At 31.3% G+C, this 24,751-nt stretch overlaps 1 protein-coding gene across 1 annotated transcript; it reads right to left on the minus strand.

Moving 5' to 3' along the window:
- Positions 1–24,546, minus strand: LOC146993521 (uncharacterized). Its single transcript, XM_085827376.1, has 7 exons — positions 24,395–24,546; positions 21,032–21,182; positions 20,797–20,939; positions 16,546–16,687; positions 10,717–11,033; positions 5,761–5,935; positions 1–2,116 (listed from the first exon to the last, which is right to left on the minus strand). Exons 1-6 carry the CDS (start codon positions 24,405–24,407, stop codon positions 5,763–5,765), a joined length of 939 nt encoding a protein of 312 aa, XP_085683502.1. The 5' UTR covers positions 24,408–24,546; the 3' UTR covers positions 1–2,116; positions 5,761–5,762.
- Between the last annotated feature and the right edge of the window lie 205 nt (positions 24,547–24,751).

The raw sequence follows: 24,751 nt of genomic DNA on the forward strand, positions 1-24,751 counted from the left end.
TTATTCACTTGAATAGCGTAAATATTGAAATGTACACTGCCAAAAGCTGATGGAATAATAAAGTAGAAGCAATTTTACATGAACTTTACAAGAACTAAAATACAATATACGTTTCTTAGATGATAAATACTGTTTCCTTAATTATGGAATTTAAATGGGAAAAAACATCATACAGTCTGAAAATCAAAGTTTACGGTATTTACGATTTTTATTATAATCGTAAATACCATACCTTGTGGCACATGCTGAGAAGGGTATAGAGGAAATTCACTTCATAAGCGTAGGAACGTGAGAACATCTACTGATCAGTTATCTGATTTTCATCATTTCAGTAGAAGTACAAGTTGTGAGCCTTCTAATGTACCTGCAATAATGATATTTCATCCTTCCCAGGCATAATTCTAGATATAGGGCTATGTAAAATCATCCCCTTAAATATAAAGAATAAATGACTACAAAACAATGATTATCGAAACGAATTTTCAGTTAATCAACAATTAATTAGATTTTGCAAGAAAAATGAAACCTGCTTTTAAGGTGCATTTAAAGCGGTAGCTTTTAGGAATAAATATCTTATTAAAAATTTATCTACTCTATAATCATAATGTTTCTGTTTTTGTACAATCATGAAGTTTCTATAACTTTCTGATGAAAGATTTTATCGTTAATATCCAAACCTCGTGAAAAATCTCCTATAAATAATGTAACTAAACTTCATTGTATACATACCTTTTGGCATAAAATGCTGTTTAAGAATTTCTGCAAACTAGTAAACAATTTTTTGAAGGCATACAAAATTATTCTTTTTCATATATTCATTTAAGTATTTACGAAGTTTCATAAAAGTGAAATTCTACGTAAATTATTTCTTTTTACTTTCTTTCTTTTTATATTTCTTTCTAGCTGTTAAAAAAAAAGTTATTTAAAAATTCCGAAGCAAAAATTTCCATAGATTTTGAGGTAGACTGCTGATTATTTTTTGTATCTCTGTGTAATGTTAAATGTTTTCTGTTTTTAACTCATATTAACGGGTATATTATCTTTCATTACCATTCATTATAAAGTGTATTCTATAGTTACAAACAAAAAGTAGCAAACTATTTCAGATCGTTTTTGAAATACTGTTTTACAGATATACTTCCCCCGAAATTAATTGTCCGCTACATATAAACTAATCTGAGGATTATTCAGTAAGTTAAATAAAATAAAACAATATACAAAGCTAGAGTTTTACTATCTTTATTTTCATTAAACTAATTTATCATTGCATTCTCCTAGAACGTATGAAGATTTGTAAGGGAAAACTGCACGTTTAAGAAAAATTTAACTAGGTTTCACTGTAGGATTATTAATAAAAAAGAAACAGATTCGAAAAAATACGATTTACAAAAATCTTTAAAACGTAAAGAATAAAAATTAAGCGCTTATCTTCTAAATTTCTTCAAAGCATTTCTCATGTTTCTAATACGTTGTGAGAAATCTATTAGACTACGTGATTTTTCAGAATCTTTGATGTATTATATATCTGTGAAACAATTTTCCATATTCACATGAAAAGAATAAAGCAACTGCAGTGAAGTAAGGGTTAATGAAACTTTCTGGCTTATGCTGTGTATCAAGAAGCGATAAAAATTATTCTATTTAATAATGAAAGAAAATAAGAAAACTATTAATCTTACAATGGTTCAAAATTGTTTTTAATTCCCTTTTCCGCAATTTTAATTAATATAAACAGAACTGGAAAGAAAACTTCACCTCACAAAGTTGAAGCTCAATTTTGAAATGATATTTAAAAAATGCCTTTAAAAAGGAAGCAATATCGTCGAAAACTATTTTTTAATGTTTTTTATTATTTGATACAAGAAAGTATGAAATTTCTGTGAATCAATAATACTTCATGGTCCATGAAGGAACATTTATTACCCCAAGATATGCATCTAATCTAAAAAAAATAATTAATTAAAAATGATAACAATGAAGTAAATTAATTAATTTTTTAAAAAATGAGGTCTTTTACATATATTAGATCCTTCACTCCTTTTCTTTAATATTTTCTTATTTAACCAAACTTCGAAATAATTTCTCCTTTTCCTTCTCTATGTTTTCTCTTAATCAACTGTAAATCATAAAAAGGTAATAAAGATACTTACATAAAAATATGAAAAGGTAATAAAGATACTTACATAAAAATATGAAAAGGTAATAAAGATACTTACATAAAAATATGAAAAGGGAATACAAAATACATTTAAGAAGAAAAGCTTAATCAGTTAAAAGAAAATAATAAAATGAAATAACACGTTTTTGAAATATTTTAAAGCAAACTGAAAAAGAACTAAAGCGTCTTTAGTTTTTCTAAAAGAAAAGCCTTTAAAAGCACACTATTTTTAAACTGAAATGAAAGACGTTGAATAAATGCAAAAGAGGTAAGGATATAAATAGTACAGAAGATATCACAAAAGAAACTTTCTGAGATTACTGAATCTGTAGCGAAAATGATAAAAATAAAATGAATTTTTTTATTTTACTCTTAATTTTAATAAACATTGCAATATCTTTACAATAGTCGCTGGTTAAGGTGATCGCTATTGATCTCATTATTCAGATATACTATTATAGGAATCTAGGAATCCGGTCAGCTTGTATAATTGAAATTCGTGGTTAATATAAGAGGGGGTTTTGAATCAAAGTAAATTCAGAAAAAGGGTGGTTTATTCATTAAAACGACCATATGTTAAAAGTTAATCACTTTTACTCTTTTTGAGCATTTTTAAAATATGGAAGAGAACAAAATGCGTAATGATCTGAAAATATTTCAGTGATTAAAACGCTATTACATGCAATTACGTATATTATATACCTAAAAAATAGTAAATTTCTATTCTTTTTAGCAAATATTACACCTATAATTCAGACTCAGCAGAGGAAAGGATATCTTTTTGACATGAGCGTTGGAAGCTTTTATGCATGAATATAAATGTAAAAGCAAGAGAGTCAGCAAGCGAAACTATTCTCTTCACAGCAATGCATCTGCATGACATAATGCTGGCACTATCGCTGAATGAAAGCAATAAGAACTATTTTAAACATTTCAGTATTTTAGTAAATGATAAAATAGAGGAAAATGAAGAAGAAAACACAGGATTTCATCACATGAGTTTTCCAGCCTTCAGAACTGCTAACACTTGAATATCAATGAAAACGCTCAAATAGCAGCATTGGTAGCAGAGGAAGATAGTAAAAATAATGGAGAATTGTTTCTTCTAAAACGAGGTAGACGCTCCACATTTTAAAATCAGGTATATAAAATGAGTCGGGTAATTTCTGGAAACAAAATGAAATTTAATAGTTTACAGACTAAACTCTATATATATCATTGCAGACAATCTGATAATAATGATTTTTAACTTTCAGCAAAATTCACAATATGTAAAAATATGCACTTGTATGCAGATAATGCCAACTTTTTTATCACCTAATTTTAAATTAATCACCTGATTGCTAAACAGAAGAATCAGAAATTTCTTTCTTAACCGTTTTCTACTGCAAGTATTTTTACTAAGCAAATCTCAACAAGTTAATTCGTCGAATTCTGTGGCAATAACTTTGCACGATGATGTCTCATTAATGTTTCGGCCATGCATATATCTTACATACTGCACCTTTGATTTTAATTTTTTTCAGCTTTTCTTTTCCTTATCTATGCCATACCAGAATTTTTAAAAGTATTCTCAGCTGTCAATAATTAATAATGAATATTTGTAAGCAAAATTAATAAATTATACTTAATATTAAAGAATAATTTCTATAAACATATTTAAAAAAATTGTGATGTCAATGTGATGGAAAATAATATTTTTGAGAGAAAGAATGTTCATTTGCCCCTTTTTAACAGAATATTCAGATGTAAATAAAACGTTGTTTTTCAAAACTAGAACAGATTGAACGACATGATAACAAAACTTTTATTTTCAACTGTAGTACAAATGAAGTTAATCATTAATTACATTGCCCTTTAAAAATGAATAGCAAACATTAATGAAAGTTGTAGTAAATTTAGAACAGGAGCATTTACGACGTTAGTGACATCGATCAAACGTATTGCATGAAATGTCACACTTTGTATTTACGCTATAACATAAACACAAATATCATATAAACATAAAAGTACTAAGGATAAGAAAGCATACGCTAAACCTAAGCACATCGATAATTTTAACATAACTTTCCTTTTTAGGATTAACTGAAGATCAGTCGCATAATCATAATTTTTACTGGTACATTATTAGTTTTGTGTATTGAACCTCATTAAAATTTTAAAGAAAATAGTAAAAACTTTATTTTATTCTAACCAATTATTTTTAGTTTTATTTTTCTTTCCCTCCTGATTTCATTTTCTTGCCGGAATGTAAATTTTTAAATGATCTAGTATGCTTATCTAAACGTGTTTCAGAAGCAGTATTTAAGCTGCGTTTGAAGAGTTCGAAAAGAGTAGTAGCGCAGTTAGTTCCGAGTTTATACTGCTCGTTCGAAATTTGCTCTCTAGTCGGTGCTTTTAGTTTATACTGATATTTCGAGGCTCGGCTTTGCTGTGTGCAGCTGATTTAGCAAGTTAGATAAGCTAAGGAGCCAGTCGTTGGCCCTTCAAATTTATTAGTGATTTGTTATATTTTTATTTTCTATTAAATTTAGGTTAGCCACAAGTGGCGGTAAACTGTCAGCACCGAGTGCATGCATCTTGTTAAATTTGGTTCGAATAAAAAGGTTCTTTAAACCTTCTCTGCAGTATTTATTCTTCAAAAACATAGCGAGTATTCGCTACTTCGTCTTCTACGTGGAGACAACAGTTTATGCTCCCAAAGTGAACACAAAGACTCTAAGCCAGCCTTATCAGCATACACGTGACTACATCGATGACTGAAAATTCTAAACTGTTTGATAACTGAATATGATTAGTCAGCCAAATTGTAATAGCTGAAAGCTAGAAAACTTGCAAAATTTCTACTTCAATTTCTACTGTTCTGCTACTCGGCTGATCCATTCTGAATGTATAGGACTTTCTAGGAAAAAACTTAAATAGGCAAAAGAAAAAAAGAAAGCGCGATATACTTTTAATACTCACTAAATATTTTTAAGTTTTCTAAAATAATCCTAATAAGAAGTCACTTATGACCAAATCTTTAAATACTAAATATTATTAAGAAAACTGAATGTACTGTTATCTAAATACCATTAAGTTGCGCAAACTCACCATTGCCATAATCAAAAAATACAAGGAATCCATTATTCTTTCGCAGGATCATCCATTTGGTATCTGGATATGCTAACCTCTTGTCCCACTAAAGTACTTACGATAACATAGGAACTTCTGATATTCATCCCCATTTAAAAGAGCAACCGGGAAGAGCCACCAAACCTAGTGGAAAAATGCAAGTACTGACTAGCTGTCTTCACCACCTTTCTAGCTCAGGCTCCTCAAAGAAATTATTAGAGTTGTCGGAGTTGGGAAGCAAGGAAAATCAACTGTGTTCCCACTATAGGGTTTCAACCCTGAATCTCCTCCTTCATACTTGTATGTAGTTTGCATTTACACTATAAAAGCATGCAAGGAGGATTTGGTAATTACTTACAAAATTACCAAATAATACTCATTAATGTTTTAATGTTTAGAGAGATTCATTTCATAAAAGAAGGCATTGTGTTATTTATTAAATATTCTACTGCATGAGATATATATGGATGCAAATATATAATACTTACCGCTAACTTTCTTTCCTTGTCCCATGTCTACTGTTCTCACTATTTGGATTTTCGGCATTTTCTATTTCACTGTGATTAGAGGTATGAGAATCAGCAGATCTGCGATTAGATAATTCTGACATAGATAGTCCACCAGATATTTCTTTTCTCCCAAAAACATCATCCTTATGCACTACTAAAGGGAAATTTTAACTATGAAAATCCGTTTGTATTTAAAACAAATGTCCCATAAAGGTTATGCAAAAGAATATATAATTTGTAACAGAATAGTTGCAACAAAGTTTTAAATATTCATAAAATTTAAAATATAAAAATATAAGCAAATTAAATTTAATAGTTTTAAGAAATAACAGTAATTTACAACATTACATAATATACATAATTTATCATTGATACAGGTATTATTTGAAATTATTACTCAAAATATTTATTTCCTATAGCAGAAGAATATAGACTTTTAGCCTTAATAATTTGCATTTAGAGCATATGATATTGAATACTTAAAAAATACGTAATAAAAATATCAAAATATTTTATAACTTTAGAATGAATTTTTCTGACAAAGTCACCATTATACCTGAAAACACAGTAGAAATCACATTATAAACTATAAAACATTACACATTAATAACATCTGCATGGTCAAGACGCTTCTCTCATTACATATAATTGTATGAATACTTTAGCAAAGAAAATCTATGGTTGCCTTTTTTATGAATAGAAGCCTGAATAGAATGGTTGCCTTTTTTATGAATCATATTATTCGTACATTTAGTTTAATTTTGTTATTACTTCATTACCTTATTTATTATATACTTAACAATGTATACCTTTTTGATTTCCTTTTAATATATTTGATTAAATATTGCCATATCATCATTTTTCCTACAATGTGTCACTTGTCAATAAAGCAGGATTTCCTGGATTCAAAACAGAAAGGTTTTAAGAGCTCTAATTCAAGGGTGAGTAAACTACGGACCTCATGCAAACCGTTTAAGTTCAAGCTCGGCATTGTTGACGAGGATTGCATTATCTTCGTACCCACCATGCTTCATCAGCTGTAGGTTTCGTGCCACCCGCGGTAAATTCAAAGAGATGCGAGACCTAAATATATACTGGTCGTACTCCTCAGGGAATCAGCCGTCTATCTATCTGTTAGTCATTACATAATTTATCAGAAGAATCACTGCATAAAAACTCTAAATATGCTAAATGTCACGACGCCGGCAATAAAACTTTTTTATTTTCTCAAATCTACAGCATAAATCTTCGCTAATTCAAAAAATGTTTAAGAGATTTGCTTTTGTGAATATGATGCTTAATTTAAAACACAAAAATATCCCAGTTGATTAGAGGTGTTTTACTAAAAAGAGTATATAAGTGAAAAAATGAATTGAACTGTTTGAGGAGATAAAAGAATATCCATTTCTAGTTTAACGATTAAGCATGAATGTATGATTTGGCTTTTCTCGTCGATATAATTCAGTACCTGAATGACTTAAATATGGAACTACAAAAACAAAGGTAGTTTATACGCAACATGCTTGAGAAAACGCAACATGCTTGATAAAACGCAACATACATGATGAAATCAAACTTATAATTTGGAACAAAAACTGCTTTCAGACAACGCGTGACGTTTACCATACTTGAGAAAAGAAACACCTTCAAAATCACTAAAATATAGCCCACCAGCGGCCGAGCGGTAAAGTCGCTAAACACTGGTAGTTCGGTCAGAGGTTCAAATCCCGCAAACGGGCTGGCTGCATGTGCGTTTTCGTGGTTTTTCCCATGTGTAACGGCGGCCGAGCGGTAAAGTCGCTGAACACTGGTAGTTCGGTCCGAGGTTCGCATCCCGCGAACGGGCTGGCTGCATGGGCGTTTTCGTGGTTTTCCCCATGTGTGACGTGTATACGAGCCAGTTTTCCTTAGAAAGTCCTCCACGAAAGGCATCCCTCCTCTTAGGCAGATAGCCCTAGTGTGCTTTGCCATAATTAAACACACCACACCACACCACACACCCATGTGTAACGTGTATACGAGCCATTTTCCCTTAGAAAGTCCTCCACGAAGGCATCCCTACCTTTAGGCACCCCCCCGGGGGTCGACGTAGAGAACTCTGCGAAGCTACTGGCTAGGATCTGTACCTAGGCAGTCTCGGCCACGGGGGTATAAAATTTATGAACTTGGTGGTTCTGAAGGCTCTGGGAAAGGTCACTTATTGGCCGGCCCCGGAGTCTGGCACGTCCTAGCGCGGCGTGGTTCTAGTAACCCGGGGGTCTCCCCCGGGGTCGCTGGGTAATGTCCCGCTGCGACGGGCTCGCCCATGCGACTGGTAGGAGCATTAGACGACCGGTGCTGCCTGGTGTCATCCAGGTGGTGCGCTGCTCTCTTGGAGGGTAATAGTGGAGGTTGAACTTCCACGATGTGCCCAAAGGGGGAGTGGACCTGCAGTGGAATTGAGTTCTGGGAGCAGGGAAGCCCAAACTTATCTTATCTTATCTCCCTTTAGGCAGATAGCCCTCGTGTGCTTAATCTTAGGTCATAATTAAAATACACCAACGACAACACCAACACCCAACAAAATATAAAACTTACTAACCGTATTTGGATCGCAATTTCAAATATTTAGATCAGGAAAAACGGTTCGTAATTTTAATATTTGTTCTTCGTCATTAAATAGAGACGTAGAAACAGATCCATAAGACTTATAAATGGAATTGCTAACCTGATTTGAGAAATAAATTTCAGAATATGGACATACAAAAATTTTATCAGAATTGCGCGATTTTTCGAAAAATTTCCGGAATTAGTGATGCATGCAAGGCAAGTCATGACACTTACGGAAAGTACTTATTATATTAGCGGGCTATGATTTTCCGCAATGAAAATAATTAAGAGCGACGACCGATCAAGGCTAAATGACATAAGACCTAGCGTACGAAAATTTTTAGAGTCGGCTTTTTGTGTAAAAGAAGATTTCTCACACTGTCTCTAATTATATGGGAGATATTTGCTCATTCTCCCTTTCTCTTTCCATGTAGGAAATTTTAAAGCAAGCTAAAAGATATTATTTGCTTTTAAATGGCATTTAAAATAAATATCCGTTTTTGTTGATAATTGGCCTATTGCAGTAATAATTAAGATATAATGCAGAACTATTTACCATAAATGATTAATTGAATTTCATAACACAATATTTTCTAAAACTTAAAATTAGAAAAATACGGAAATATCGCCACGTTTTCCTCACGCGCTTCAAATATTTTATGAGTCTCCTGTTGGTTAATACAATAAATATGCAAGCGGTAGTTTAATTTGTTTCCATACCTCTTGTGCTTGAATGAATGTCTTGTAACCAATGGAGCATACGAGGACATCTGTAATTTTCTAAAACCTTTTAATAGCTTTTTGGTCTCTTTCATGCATCAACTATTATTGCGCGTTCAATGTTACTACAGTATTTGGAAATCTAGTGTGTTTTTCAGTAGCCTGTGTATGTGCAATTGAATTTGAGTTTAACATTACTTTAACAGCTAAAAGTTGCATCTAGTAAATTAATTGAAAAGAGAATAAATAAAAATTAAAAAATTGAAATAAATAATACCAGATTACTGGCGGATCTGTGTTAAAGGAATGTACAAATAAACCATTAATAAAAACAAGATTTAAATGTTGAAATAAGCAGGTAAAACAACCTTGAAGATGTAAGTTAATAAAAGCAAAAGAAAATCAGACACTTAAAAGTAATTGTAATATTATATATTAAGACATTAGCTTCAAACTTTGGCATTAAATGAAATACTGAAAATTAGAAAGCTACGAAGCTGTGACTCTTTTTTTCTAACCAAGAAAAGTAGTCTAACAAAGAAATTTATTTTATTCTATTTTATTTGAAGAGTAGTTGTTTTCCCTTGTGTACTTAAATATTTATTAACTGCTGTTTCAATTATATATATTTATCAATTTGTTTTCGTTTTTATGTAAATTTCTAATCGTTTTTGTAATTTCAACTAATTTTTCATTTTTAATACTGTATTATAAATATGTTTGATAACAGTTACGAAAGAGAAAGGTAAACTCCAAAGGCTGAATGAAAAATTTTAAAATTGCCTCTGTTTCGTCTTACTATTATTAGATTTTACACTGATACCCAAAATTTGTAAACATGCTGCTGGAAACCTTCATTATTTAGTCTCAAGGAGATATATTTTATCTTTGTAAGTGAGTAAAACGTTTTATATCTGTAACTGAATTTTGTGTTGAATTATTATATACCGTATAATAAATCGTATATATACCATATTTCATACCGTATTATGAACTTATATATGTACCCTTGCACTATATATCCCATAACAGTTTAAGAGTTTCATTATGACTTGCGGAACTCTTGAATTCTTATGGTAAGGTCTTCAATTCTTACGGTACATATACGGCGATAAACTATGGAGCCATGCTTCAATATTTCAATGATGGCGATAAAACGCGAGTAAAGACGAAGAAAATTCTGGTGAGTAATCCACTGAAATTAAGGATGATAACATTGTATACCCAGTGGCATATAATAAAAGGACTATTACCTAAACATCTTAAAAAAACATTTGCGGAGAAGGAAGGAAAGAGTTGATTTGCTTTAAAAAGAGTGGTTTTGTTGCAAGTTGCTGCTGTTGCACTGCCAGCATTGTCGAACTTTCAACATAGCCAAAGATTATTTGATATGTGATCTGTGAATGTTGTCAAAACTGGAAGTACAACTATGCAAGAAAATATTCTTTTCAGGTGAGAAAATGAAATCCACCACACTAGTAATGCTTGAGGTGATACTGCGAAAGAATGTTTCGCGTGTTTTGATTGTTTATAAAACACTGTGAATACTGTAATGTAATGTGAATCCTGAATAAAAGAATCTGTGTTAAAACATTTTAGTCAATCTACATTTGTTAATTTACTCACACGTCTTAATATCTTTAGTACCAGAATTTGCTTCTCTTGGAAAACGGTCATTTTCATCTCGATTATATATTCCAGAATTATTAATTATGACGACAAGTTCTACAGGCTTTTCTGGAAGATGGTCAGCCTGAAGTAAATACGGAAAACAAACTTCTGGTGCTTTTTCTTGCAGAGAATGCTTTTCAATTTGCACATTCAACTTAATATTATTTATTTCAGCAATTTTTTGCAGAAGATACATCTTTATTGGCACTTCACAAGAAATAAACAGGTCTTTAAGATACGCCATTGCAGACATTGCTTTTTCAGGAAGCCTACTGAAGAAATAAAAAGTATATAAGACTATTAAATATTAATTTTCACTTAAAATATTTTAAAAAGTCAAAATATATTTATTTAAAAATATCCTGCTAAGTATGTATTAATTGGAAGCTGAAGTTTTAAACTGTTTTATAATCATTCTGACTAAATAATTAAAACTATAAATCATTAGCATTTCTAATTTCATTTAAAACTTTTAAATCATTATTAACAAACAAACATTAATAAATTTCAAAAATCTTTCCATTTAAATTATTTAGAGCTTTTGAGTCGTTATATTAATAATGACTTAACTTTTAAGTCGATATTAATGTAACGACTTAGCCGTCATTAGCGTTTTTATGAATGAGTCTTGAAATTTATTAAAAGTTTCAAGCCTCAGTCATAAATCTAGTTGAATTGCATGCAATAGTTCTAGAATTATCAACAATTTAAAATTTTAGTGCGGCTAAGCTGATTTTTAAGCCTGATAACACCGAAAAATCTGCATTCCTGCTTGCTGGCTGAGTTGCTTTTTTTTGCGTAGAAACTTTAATTTTAATTGTAAATTTTTTTAAAATTATTTTAACTGTGTTTGATGTTTTATATTTTTCAATTTTTAAGCCTTTTTGAGGTTTTATGTATTTTTGCCTTGCCGCGAAGTGATAACTGAATTAATTGAATGAGGAATATATCTTTAATGAAATTCAAGGAAATATGTTAAGTGAAATGCAGCAAAAAATGCGTATAATTTAATATTCCACACAAAGGAGTAACTTGATGTACTCATCAGATTTTTTAATCTACATTATTATATATTGTTGACAACAAAGAGCATTAGTCTAAAAACTAAGATTTTGTGATATCTCATTAAAGACGCTACATAATGAGTTGCACTTTCTCAAACTTCAGCTCAGGAATTTTTTCTGGAATAATTGGAAATTGGCGTGGAGAAGTCAATCATTTGCTCTCTTTTAGTATTTCCATTAAATTTATTTTTTCCCGGTTATAACAGGCTTAAAATTTCTTCTTGAATTTTTTTGCTTTAATGAAATTCTGCACTAAAACAGTTTTTAGGTATAGAAACAGACGTTTGTTATAAGTTAATCAAATGAAAGAATTTTTGAAAAATTATTTATTATCTAAAATTAAAAACATTAGCAACGATAGATTAGATTTCCTAAATTAATGTAAATATTTGTTTGCATTTTGCCTTTTTTTTCCGGGGGGGTTGCATTATTGCACATTTAAATGCAATGCAGTTGGTTGTCCTTTTTTCTTTTTAATATGTGTTTGCATTTTATGTAACTCTAAATCTTTGCTCATTTGCATTGTATTTTGAGTTATTTTAAATTTATATATTATAATTCAGCACTTTTATGAATAATTAGCCGTACTTATGCGAATAATTTGATTCACATGATGCCTGCAGTTTGATGCTATCTAAGAGTTTTCGCCCTCTTTCTACTAATCGTAATCTCTTTAAAGAACTTATAGGGTTTCTCACTTTTATTCTGTTAAATTATGTATACAATTATGTGATCCTAGTGAACTGCTAAGCGAATAATCGCTTACGTCCAAGAACAGAAAACATAAAACTTAAGAAATCATTCTTGAGTTTGATGGTTATTCACTCCAACATAAGATTGAACAGTCCGCTCCTTTTTTAGAGCGTACAGCAAAGCCTCCACTTGGGCTTAACCCTTTGCGACACGCATATTTAAAATATATTTTAATCTTAAAAAAAATGCCTTAGAATAAGTCAGATGGACTTACTTAAGTGCCTTTAAGGCTTGAAAAAAATTCTGCGCTTTTATTTTTTACGGGGGAAGGTGGGATACCATTTGTCCCACCATGCAACTAGCACATGTCTTATAGCATATTGGTGTATAGCAGGGAAAAAAAATCATATGTGGAATGAATAAACAAAATAAAGCGTGCATTCTAAAATATTCATAATAAACACACTAAAATGCATTTTGTACTTATTGCATATATGCATGACTTGTAAAATTTTGAATATGCACGTTTTGCATATATATATTTAATATTTTTAAATTTTAAGAACAAAAGAAAAGAATTTTTGAAAAATTATTTATTATCTAAAATTAAAAACATTAGCAACGATAGATTAGATTTCCTAAATTAATGTAAATATTTGTTTGCATTTTGCCTTTTTTTTCCGGGGGGGTTGCATTATTGCACATTTAAATGCAATGCAGTTGGTTGTCCTTTTTTCTTTTTAATATGTGTTTGCATTTTATGTAACTCTAAATCTTTGCTCATTTGCATTGTATTTTGAGTTATTTTAAATTTATATATTATAATTCAGCACTTTTATGAATAATTAGCCGTACTTATGCGAATAATTTGATTCACATGATGCCTGCAGTTTGATGCTATCTAAGAGTTTTCGCCCTCTTTCTACTAATCGTAATCTCTTTAAAGAACTTATAGGGTTTCTCACTTTTATTCTGTTAAATTATGTATACAATTATGTGATCCTAGTGAACTGCTAAGCGAATAATCGCTTACGTCCAAGAACAGAAAACATAAAACTTAAGAAACCATTCTTGAGTTTGATGGTTATTCACTCCAACATAAGATTGAACAGTCCGCTCCTTTTTTAGAGCGTACAGCAAAGCCTCCACTTGGGCTTAACCCTTTGCGACACGCATATTTAAAATATATTTTAATCTTAAAAAAAATGCCTTAGAATAAGTCAGATGGACTTACTTAAGTGCCTTTAAGGCTTGAAAAAAATTCTGCGCTTTTATTTTTTACGGGGGAAGGTGGGATACCATTTGTCCCACCATGCAACTAGCACATGTCTTATAGCATATTGGTGTATAGCAGGGAAAAAAATAATATGTGGAATGAATAAACAAAATAAAGCGTGCATTCTAAAATATTCATAATAAACACACTAAAATGCATTTTGTACTTATTGCATATATGCATGACTTGTAAAATTTTGAATATGCACGTTTTGCATATATATATTTAATATTTTTAAATTTTAAGAACAAAAGAAAATATTTTCTTGAATATTATTTTAAGATTAAAATTTGATACACGTACAAATGATACTAAATAAAATATTGAAATTGGCACTTGATTCAAAAACATTTATATATAATTAAAACTGAAAAACAGTCATTTTTCATGAAACTTTGAAAAACATGTTGTTTCATTCTTTTGTAAGCATAGAGGCACTTCACATGTTTCACATATCCAAAATGTTCGTCGTTCTTCTTTCGATGTGCTGCGATATGCACATCTTTCTCCTGCTCGTTCACTTTGGCATGTGACTTATATTTTTTAGTCTCTTTTCTGGTTGTACGAACGGGTTTTTAGTTTTTATTTGAACTGGGGATTTCAGTTTTCTTTTCTGCTCTTTCTTGCCTGCAAGTGCCATTAGACCTTCTATAACTGAGAGAAGAAAATCTTTCATTGTGTTTACATCATGATCGGTTTGCGAACAAACTTAAATAGAATAAATGCGTTTACTATACTCTCCTCTAAAAAGTTAAAAAAAAAAAATAAAAAAAAATAATGTGCCACCATTTCTTGCTTTTGCGGTCTATTTCATATAGTCCTTTCAGTTGCTCAATCAGTCGACATATCCCATGTTCTTATTGTATGAAATAATGCTGTTTGGACACAGTACTTTTTTTATCTTTCCATCTCGTTCTTTTCTATTAATTTCTTTCATTTGAGTTGCCTTTTCCAAGCAAGACAGGATAGAAACGGATCTTTTATCCTTCCATTTTATGCAATAAATTGAATCATCTCTAACTGAAAAGTCTATATATTTTCTTGACATAAATTTGTGGGTAGATACTTCCGATTCATATTTACAGTGCCACATGCATAGATGGCAGCCACACGCATAGATGGGTCTGTGTCTTTAAAAAGCGAAACAAATTATAACTACTTTCCTTTCTTCTTCAGCAATAACTTCAACCTCATTTATTCTCTCTTGAATTTCATTTTCATCTGAATCAGAACTGACATCTGAAGCATTTGAGTCGCAATCGGATGGCAATTCAGCAAAAAGATCCAAAGCTTCCTGTGTTGTTAATTTTTTTCTAGACATTTTAGCACATCAGAGCATACAACGGATGTAAAAGCGCGCGCAATCACGAAAAAAGTAGATGCAAAAAGAAAAGAAAAAATAATCGTGAGTGCTGCCATCTATTGAGCGGAAATTCAAGTGTGTGGTGGGACAAATTTTAACCCACTTATTTCAACTGCAAAATTAATGTTATAAAATATTGAATCCAATTAAGATTTTTGAAAATAAAATACCTTTGAATATTAAAAAGAATCATGCATATCCTAAATTGTATACCAAAATGTTTAAAATATTGTAAAATGCGAGATACATGGATATCACTTTTGTGATCCTATTTTGAATATTTTTTGCTTATAAACTGAAGCCCTGGTATAGTAGTGACATCTACTGAGAAAAATAATAACTAAAATAGATTATTTTTAAAAGATTAGAAAATTTCTAACGGAAATTTCTAACTGAGAAAATAAATATTAATTAGGTGGGACATATATTGACCCACCATGCCGCAAAGGGTTAAACGCAAATTGTAAGAAATAAGAACTAACTAATGACTGAAAAGAGATTTAGCCGAAGCTAACACAATTCTGAAGTAGCTGGACCGTAATATTAAATTAGACAGCGAACTATCAAAAGGCACGTAATACGCCCGAGCTTAACAACAGCTTAGAGAGATCTAGCTCAAAGGCACAAACGCACTTCCCAGGAATTCTAACTCTTTCTCTGTCGAACTTTACTTAATTACTATTCTCCTTCTCATTTGCATTTAACGCGATTCTAAAACCTTATTCTAGTAGGGAGTTGTAAATTGAAGTTACATGAGATAGGAAAGATGCATTAACTTAAAATAACTATTATAAAATTAAAACATACCTCGCAAATTTTTGAACAGACAATGATATGAATTCATAACGGTATACGTCGTACTGGCATGCGTGTTCATATTGACATACGTGTCACTGATACGTGCATAATTTGTTCTATAAAGTTATTAAAAACTGCAGATATACATTTGATTTTCTTAATAAGATATTTCGATTTATCTATGGCAATTTTCAGCCAAAGTTCCTTCTTAATTATGCCATTTGTGTTGTTTTATCATTGCACTGCACTTAACGTATCAATACGGTACACCGAATTAACTCCAGGAGAAGCATATTTTGTTTTACACTATTCTTGAATTCCGAACTTCTAATATCGCTATACCACCTCAGCTCTAAAGTTCTATAAAATGTGTATTGAGTAATAATTCCTATATTAAGTTAAACAAAATGCAAAAGCATTATATGATAATTTTATACGCTATTTTATAAAATCTTGAATGAAACTCTTCTCTAGACTTCCGACTTCCTTATATGGATATGAATAATAATTATATGCATATGTTAATATAATAATAATATGCAATTTTATAATTTATACAAATTTTCAAATTTTTTTTGGTTTTTGCATACAATTTGAAGCCAGAATTTCCCACTTGTCTAACGAAGGTTTCATGAAAAGCTCTAAGAAATCCAGGCATAATTTTATCAGCATTTTTGAAATCAATGGTAGAAAGGCAATTCTGAATAGCTGCAATAGGTGGCCCAAATTCTCCTAAAAACAAATATAAATGCATAACAAAAACAAGCACTTGAATAGAAAAATACAAGAATTTGAGGTAAAGCATAGACACAGAAAATTATTTGAATTTTACCCGTGAAACATTAAATTTTAAAGAAAAGAAAAAAATATTTTATATGTTTTTCCGTATGTATAAACGACAGTGCCCATATCAGGATTTACATAATAATTTGTGGCAAGATAAACCAATAAAACTATAAACACAATTCACAATAAACCATACTTAATATCTGATGTTTAATTAAACTTGCTTATATTTATTAAAAAGCTCGCAAATTAATTCATCACATGTTAGCCTAGCATTCGAAAGTTATTATAGATTTATTTATGACATAATGAGAAATTTTTACATTTTATAAAAATATCGCAGGCCTTTTATACGTGCATGTAATTAAAATCATTAAACTGCCTACGTTAAAAAGAAAAACAATTGTAGTGTTATATCACAAAAGCAGTTTTAATAATCTTTGAACAGCTGAAAGGAAACAATATGTAAATGAAAAATAAATATTTCCATCTCCTATTCATAACAAAACTTAAGTTGATTTCTTTATTATATTTAGGTTCGATTAAAAATACATAAATTTCTGCTTTAAAATTCACCTGCTTTCTTTTTTGTAACTTGAAACTTGAATTTCGAAATGAAATTTCGAATTTTGAAACGTGAAATATATTTTTACAGGGACATATACCTATTCTTCAGTTGGTGAGAAGCGTTCGTCCACCTGTAACATCATTTATTGAGCTCCAGTTCGACCAAAATAAATTATTGCTGGAAAATGTTTTTATTTTCCTAAAATGCGATTTTCTATCGGCACGAATTCGTGAAATAATAAGTGTAATACGTCATTAAGGCGTCATAGAACTAGTTATCAATTAAATAATATTTTAAAATACGAATTAATAATGCTAAAGCATAATCACCGAAGGAAACTTAAATTTTAATAATCAATTTATATAAAAATGACTAGAATTTAATATAACTAATAGGATTTATCAGCTCTAAAAAATACTTTGGTGGTTCAAACCCACAGTTGAAATAAACGTGCATTTTAATTTGCAATATACATTAATTATACTTGAAACAATATCATTTCTTCATCGCTCACACATTTTTAATCAAGTTACTTAAAATTAATGAAAAATATTCAGTTACATCCTGACTCATAGATAATATTTAATTCCTGTTCTCCATATAATTTACTCATTCATGTAAGTCGTATTTCTCTCTAGTCTACCATACTCTCTAAGATATGCTTTTATTGTATAACGGCAGCTTAACAGTAAACTAAGAGTTTTGAAAAGAGGATCTGAGCTACTGCAGGACCAAGAGATTTTAGAGTTTTCTATTCTCTAATTTCTGAATTTTCTTACACAGGCTGTACCAGTAATCGCAACTCTCTATAACTATTTACAGCTTCTTCACTACTAGAAGAGACTTATTTATTTATAGAGACTTTTATATTTTATATAATAAATGTTTTTCAAAGTTTTCGTATGTTTCTCATTCATTTCGTTCAAAACATTTGGCTTCAAATAACTGACATCTTACTTCATTTGTTTTTCCAAGTCTTTTGTCAAAAGTAATGTAGATTAAAGAAAAATTCTGTATAAATTGTATATCTTATTTCTTTTTTCATGATTTTAATAGCTGTATATTATACTGATTCTACGTAGTCTACTCAGCATTAGAAGCAACAGTTATAATCGTCAATTTCTGACCTACCGCTTTAATATGCATAATCATTTTCAATAGAAGCTACAAAATTTCTAACAACGGGCATTCAAAGTGATCCTCCTTATAAAACCAATTGTGATGTACAAGGATCCTTCAGTAACCATTTGGACCAAGACGAATAAAAACGATAGAACATAATTCTCGGACTGCATATATGAATATTACAAGTAATTCCCATATAATTGATGCAGCGTTCTCATGTCCCAGGACGTTGCGGAATGGCTGCTGAAAACCATTCTTTAAGAAACTCATATTTAGTCTGTCGAAAACTCATATTTAGTCTGTTGCAGTTTCGCCTTACTAACAAATGTCAACTACTCAAGGTGCTTCTTTATCTTGTAGAAAAGTGCATTGTTCAATGTAATAATTCCTAGCACATTATCCCACATTATTGATTACGAAAATCAGTGAGATTGTGGGCCATATACTGACCCCAAGGTATAGTCATTTTCAGATTTGCACTATTGGGTAGAGTGTTCTGAGAATACCTGTTTCATATTAAGAATTGCATTCATCGAATGAAATGCCTAGTTATGTCAGTATCAAGTTGGAAACCTGTTGTATAATAGCTAATGCACGCCTCTTTACTGATTTACCAACGCTGATTCTTTTTACTACACTTTCTCATGTTAATGTTCCTAATACAGTTAAGAACAGAGTTTCGGGCAAAATTTTGCTCATCATATATAGCCATTAATCACCTGTGAATTTGTGTAACTGGCTGTCCCTCCTTCTGAAGAAATCATACTATCTGCGTTTGACCAGGCACATCACCTTCTACTGAAATACATATACACTTGTCCACGGTTTTTTTCATTGTGATTCACGTTATAACTCACTACTGCTCTTATACTGGGAATAGACAAGCTGTTACGGAGGAATGTTGAACTCACATTACTATCTGAAACAAACATCCACCCACGACGTTAAAATCTTTCTTGTACTAGAACAGCAGCATGAGTACAAATTATATCGAACGCATTCCTATGATCATGGTTCACGTTTTATCTCACACCTAAGCACAAGAAGCACAATAAAAAACTTTTGACTGTTAAGTAGCTGGCCAACTAATTTACTGCTGCTAATAAAATTTAAATTTACTGTCACTGAGGGTAACAGCGAAATTCTTTCGATAAACAGGAACAATTTATGAAAGTTAGTTCCAAAATATATATGATCACTGAAGGAAAGATAATTTAAAATTAGAACTCAAACTAAAATTCGACACTATCAAGCTGGACCAAAATATATGTCAAAATATCAGTTTCAAGTATATGATCACAGAAGATAATTTAAAATTCTAGCTCTGAATAAAATTCGGATTAAAAAAGCAGAAATAAAACAAATATTTTTCTCTACTTTTTTTAAACTCTTGTGTAAATCAGTGGCTATTCTACTCTGCCCCTTGCCAATGCATGTTCTTTTGAAGTTTCTCCGTTGTAAGAAGAAAAAGGTTTTATGAGTTTTCCCGTAAATGCCTTCCTGTTAACTTCAAATCTTCCAAGCAAAACTTTTAGCCTCTTCTAGCCACTAAATTTGGAGCTATTTCAAAAAGACTATAACTGAAAGTCTAATGCAATTATTCACGAAACTTCCACAGACTATACACACAGTATTTTCACGATAAAATATTCTAAAATAATTGTACGTAATCAGTTAATTATGCACATTTCTTATAAATACAAAATACAAAGGCATATATATTAACTAAAGATACCAAATAAGAAAGATACCTAATCCACATTAATGCAAAATGCAATATTTTCATTAATTTTCAAAAATAAGATAAAGAATATACCTTGCTAAAATTAAGTCTTTTAATTTTTGTTGCACTCAAAAATATAAGAGAAAGAGATTACTACAACAACAGAAAGATTCAAAAGTTTTTTCAGTATAGAAGCAGTAATATAAGAAAGCAAAAATTTTCTCTGAGTTTTCTATGTTTTTTACATTAGTTTAGGATTCTGAAATGAAAACCTTGATCAGCAGTCTTAAATAATGAATTTTTTATGTTTTTGAAAATTGAGCAGAGTGACATGGGGAGAGGGAATGTTTTCAAATGTCCAAACTGAAAGTTTGATAAAAATTGAGAGTTGACGCTTTGAATATTAAGTATATAATTCATTTATTATGATTAAATGCTTTTCTGAACACTAAAAAGTACTATTTTTAAAAAACTTCTGTTCAGTGAAGTAACACAGTTTTCTTTAATTTTGATCATTAAATAAATTAATGTCAACATAATAAATACTCTGGATATCTCTAGAATTCTAAATAGAAATTACGAATCCTAACATAATAATATGATATAAATTTAGCACTATAGAGGGATTAATTTAATTACCCGTAAAGCCTTCAGGAGCATCTAGAAGAGGTATAACAACGTCAAGTCGTGCATAATCGTATATTAAATCTTTAATTAAAAGACGAGACATGTAAGAGCACTGGGCAAAATTACTTTCTAAACAATTGTGTTCTACAGTTTTCCTAAAACAATGAAAATATATAAAATAAGTAAAAAATATCTCCTAATTTCTCAAATATACATATATAAAAAATACAAATAAAAAACAACTTACAAAGCTACAATATTTAATGGAAGATTATCTTCTGCCAGATCTTTGATAACATTATACAATCCTGGAGTACAAGAATCCAAGTTATCTTGATGTAATGTTTTAAAGCACTGTTGGACATACTGTTGATCAACAATAGAATGCTCATGAACTCCTATAAAATAAAATTTTAAAATATCTAAATAAATGACTTTTTGATAAAATATTCAAAAACATTTATAGAAGAATTAATGCAGAATTATCTTTCAAGTCTAGAGCTCTGGCTCGGACTGTGGAAGATCAAAATTAAAATGTCGCTAAATGTGCTGCCACTTTATTTATCCGAAGTATTTTCCCAAATTTACCTAACATGCAGTTCTTCGGAGTTCTTCTTAATTTCCTGGGTTCCTAATTATAAGTGTCTAGGAGTGATACTTGATTCAAAATTAACCTGGCAAACTCACATCCAAAAAACGATTTCCAATGCGGAGGTTATGAAAACCTAATTACTGCCTTTCTTCGCTAGAAATAGCGACCTGTCCACGAGAAACAGGATTTTACTCTATAAATCAATGATAAAGCCAATTCTGACATATGCTAGTCCCGTATGGGGCGCAGAAGCAGTTACTAATAGGAAACATATCCAAATTTTTTAGAATATTATGCTACTGCAAATTTATAAAGTTCCTTGGTTTGTTACGAACGAGGACATTCATAATGCAGCCAAAATTCTCCCTGTGAATCGCTTTATGCAGCGACTTTCGGCTAATTTTTCCAAAAGATTCCTTCGATCGAAAACCCCGTACTCCACTGCCTGCCTGTTAATCATCCGGGAATTGCATCATCAAGAAAGAGACAAACGCATATAATGCGCTTCCTGATCCCAAGAGGCGTTGCTATGGAGACGAGGCGCCTCGAAGGTTTCACTACACTCGTTCGCGTGACCCCCCCTCCCCGCCTGAGTGAATTCGCTGAACTTTCAGCTTCCCTCAGGGTCACTCTCTCTTTGTCCCGTAATTGGGCAATCTTACTTCTTTCAACCGTAAGCGGTTGTTAACTGACTTTAAGCACGCTTTTTTTCGCTTCTTAAAAGGGTTCTAGTGCATTGATTATTATTTTTATTCAATTTTAACTTTAAATCAAACTCGCCTAACGAATTCCCGCTTCTCCTTCCCCTCCCAGACCCCAAGCACTTGCGACATGAAATTTTTCGCGAGTGTTTCCGCTCTCGTGTTGTTAACACCACATGACCACTGATCAAGGAAACGTCGATGCTATTCAAAATTCATGATGTAACCCCCTCAAAATTGATTCTGGCCCTTTTTCGACACAAAAAAATTACTAAATTAAGTCCTTCAGTGTTTTTACTTTTTCTCACTGTGGAATGCACATACTCTTTTGTTAAATTTAACATTTGGCACTAAATTTTACCTCTTTGTGGAACCCTCTTTTTGGCGATAAAAATAATTCTTTGATGATGTGGGGATAAAGGCTATAAGCCTAAGTGCCTCGTAATAGAACCCTTTCTTGGTCCTTGGTAGAAGTGGAAACGGGCTTTTAGAACAGCGAAGTAAGGAAGGTGGTATTTTTCTTGAGATGAGCCAGGACTTTTCTGCGAGAGCTATGGGCATATTAGCCCGCTAGAACTACCACTCCTCGTGTATAATGTTAGTAGCGATAGCGCATTCTTCCTGTTAACACGGGACTGAATGTATCCAAGTCCCACATCGTCATGATTTGGAATTGTTAATGTTTTTGTTTTATTAAAATTCATGTTATTGTTGGAAGTTCATTTCAACTCTGTATTACAACCCAGGGTTTGTGTAGCGGTTTCGGCCACTACACCACATAATACACACACAGCAAATTTGGCATTATAATTGATTAATTTTTGCATAAGGATAACATTTAAACTTGAGAAATATTTTTGCTAAATTTTATTTCAAAAAACACAAGTCTTTTCGAGAGAAAATTATTAACAGATTTCTTTTGGTTATTCGCCGTGTTTTTTAACAGTATATAACAATATTTTAAACTATTTTTGTATTCTTATGTCAAGAACAACTGTATAAAAAATTTATGCGATGCATACAGTTTTGTGTAAATGTACATTTGCTTTTGTACCTTTGATTACATATAAAAATTAACATATTTCTTAACTGCAGGGCTTTTAATATAATTTAATAAGCTGAGACAAATTTAAATAGAAAAGGAAAACCATGGCAAGTCATTCAGATAGCAAATGAAATCTCCACGAGTAGAGATGGAAATATGCATGGACGTTTGATCTCATTCTGCGAATACAAGTGGTTAAACGTGTAGCCATTTCAGCGGCGGCGCCAAACAGGCGATACAGACTCAAAATCTCTAGAGAAAACCGCCAATTGGCGAAACAGTAAACAAAGAAAGTAAATCTCTATGGCACCCCTACGAGCTGACGAAAAGAGACGAGTTTTCCTCCGGCAGGTCTAATCTGTGCCTCCATCGGAGATGTGTAAACTTCGGCATCCGTGTCTGTGTTGGTGCCGTGCTCTTTCTTAAGTCGTTACGATATATCCATGTCACCTTTCCTTATTAAATTACATTATTAATTGTATATGCCTATCTCAATTACGATTGCTGTTTTTCTAGGTTATGTTATCAATACTTTTGTAGGCACATGTTACTCGCGCGTACCTCACCATTATGGCAAAGGGAATTAACGTTATGCCTCTGAAAACCAAATTCTTCAAACTACTCTGCTTTTCTGGGCTCTTAGCGAATACTTCTGCTATCGTTATTGATGTTGCTGCTTCGATGCTATTGCAAGTTTTTCAAGTATTCCTCATTTCTGGATATTTCCAGTCGTAAGCAGTCTTTTCTCCATTTTCTCCCAGTTTACACTAAAACCACATCTTGTCAGACTCATGGCATCACGATCATACTTCTATGATGGCTGCAACTGGAACTGGCTGCTGCGTGTTCAATATCATCTAGACGTAAGTGCTGGAAAGCAATTTAATGTGAAAAGATGGGGTGTGGGCTTAGTTTAAAATTTTAAAATTCGTTTCTCAAAAAATTTTTAAATGCGATTGAAAGATCTAATACAGCATTCAGCATTTTATTCAATAATATACGTAAAGCACTATTTTTTATCTCAGATTTGTAGCCAAAATTTTAGCTCATCCTTGATTTATTGCAATAGATAAATGAAAAACTTGTTTTTGAAGTCATTGCGCCCTTTTGACTGGAGGTCTAATACAGTTCACATAGCAAGCCAGACGTATGGGCTTTTTGCTAATATCTTTTGCTGTATATACATACACTCATACATTTTGAAGTTAAATTATGGAATAGAATATGATAAGTAATTTTTATATCGTATTGGATTCATAAGAAAAACAATACCTGCATCATCCATAGCATATGCGTCAAGCACTTCATTTACTAAAGAACCGACATAATGTAAATTTATTTGTCTCAAGAATTCATCAATCAAAATCAGATCAGATGCAATGCAATTTTTAAAGACATCTTTGATGCAAGTTGGCTTATATGTGTCTTGGCTAGAAAGCAACAAAAACCTTTTATTAAAACTAGAGGGAAAAAATTAAAAACATTTAAATAAAAACTGCTTTATTTTTAAAACAAAATTATTGTTATGAAACGTGTAAAGTGAAACGTTTTACCTTTTTCATATTTATCATATATGAAATTCATATTTATAATACACAAAAGTATAAAGCGTTTTAGCTTCTTCATATT

Source organism: Stegodyphus dumicola, chromosome 12 (genome assembly GCF_044657685.1).
Source record: "Stegodyphus dumicola isolate Sdum_Otavi_A_Nest chromosome 12, ASM4465768v1".
Lineage (NCBI taxonomy): Eukaryota > Metazoa > Arthropoda > Arachnida > Araneae > Eresidae > Stegodyphus > Stegodyphus dumicola.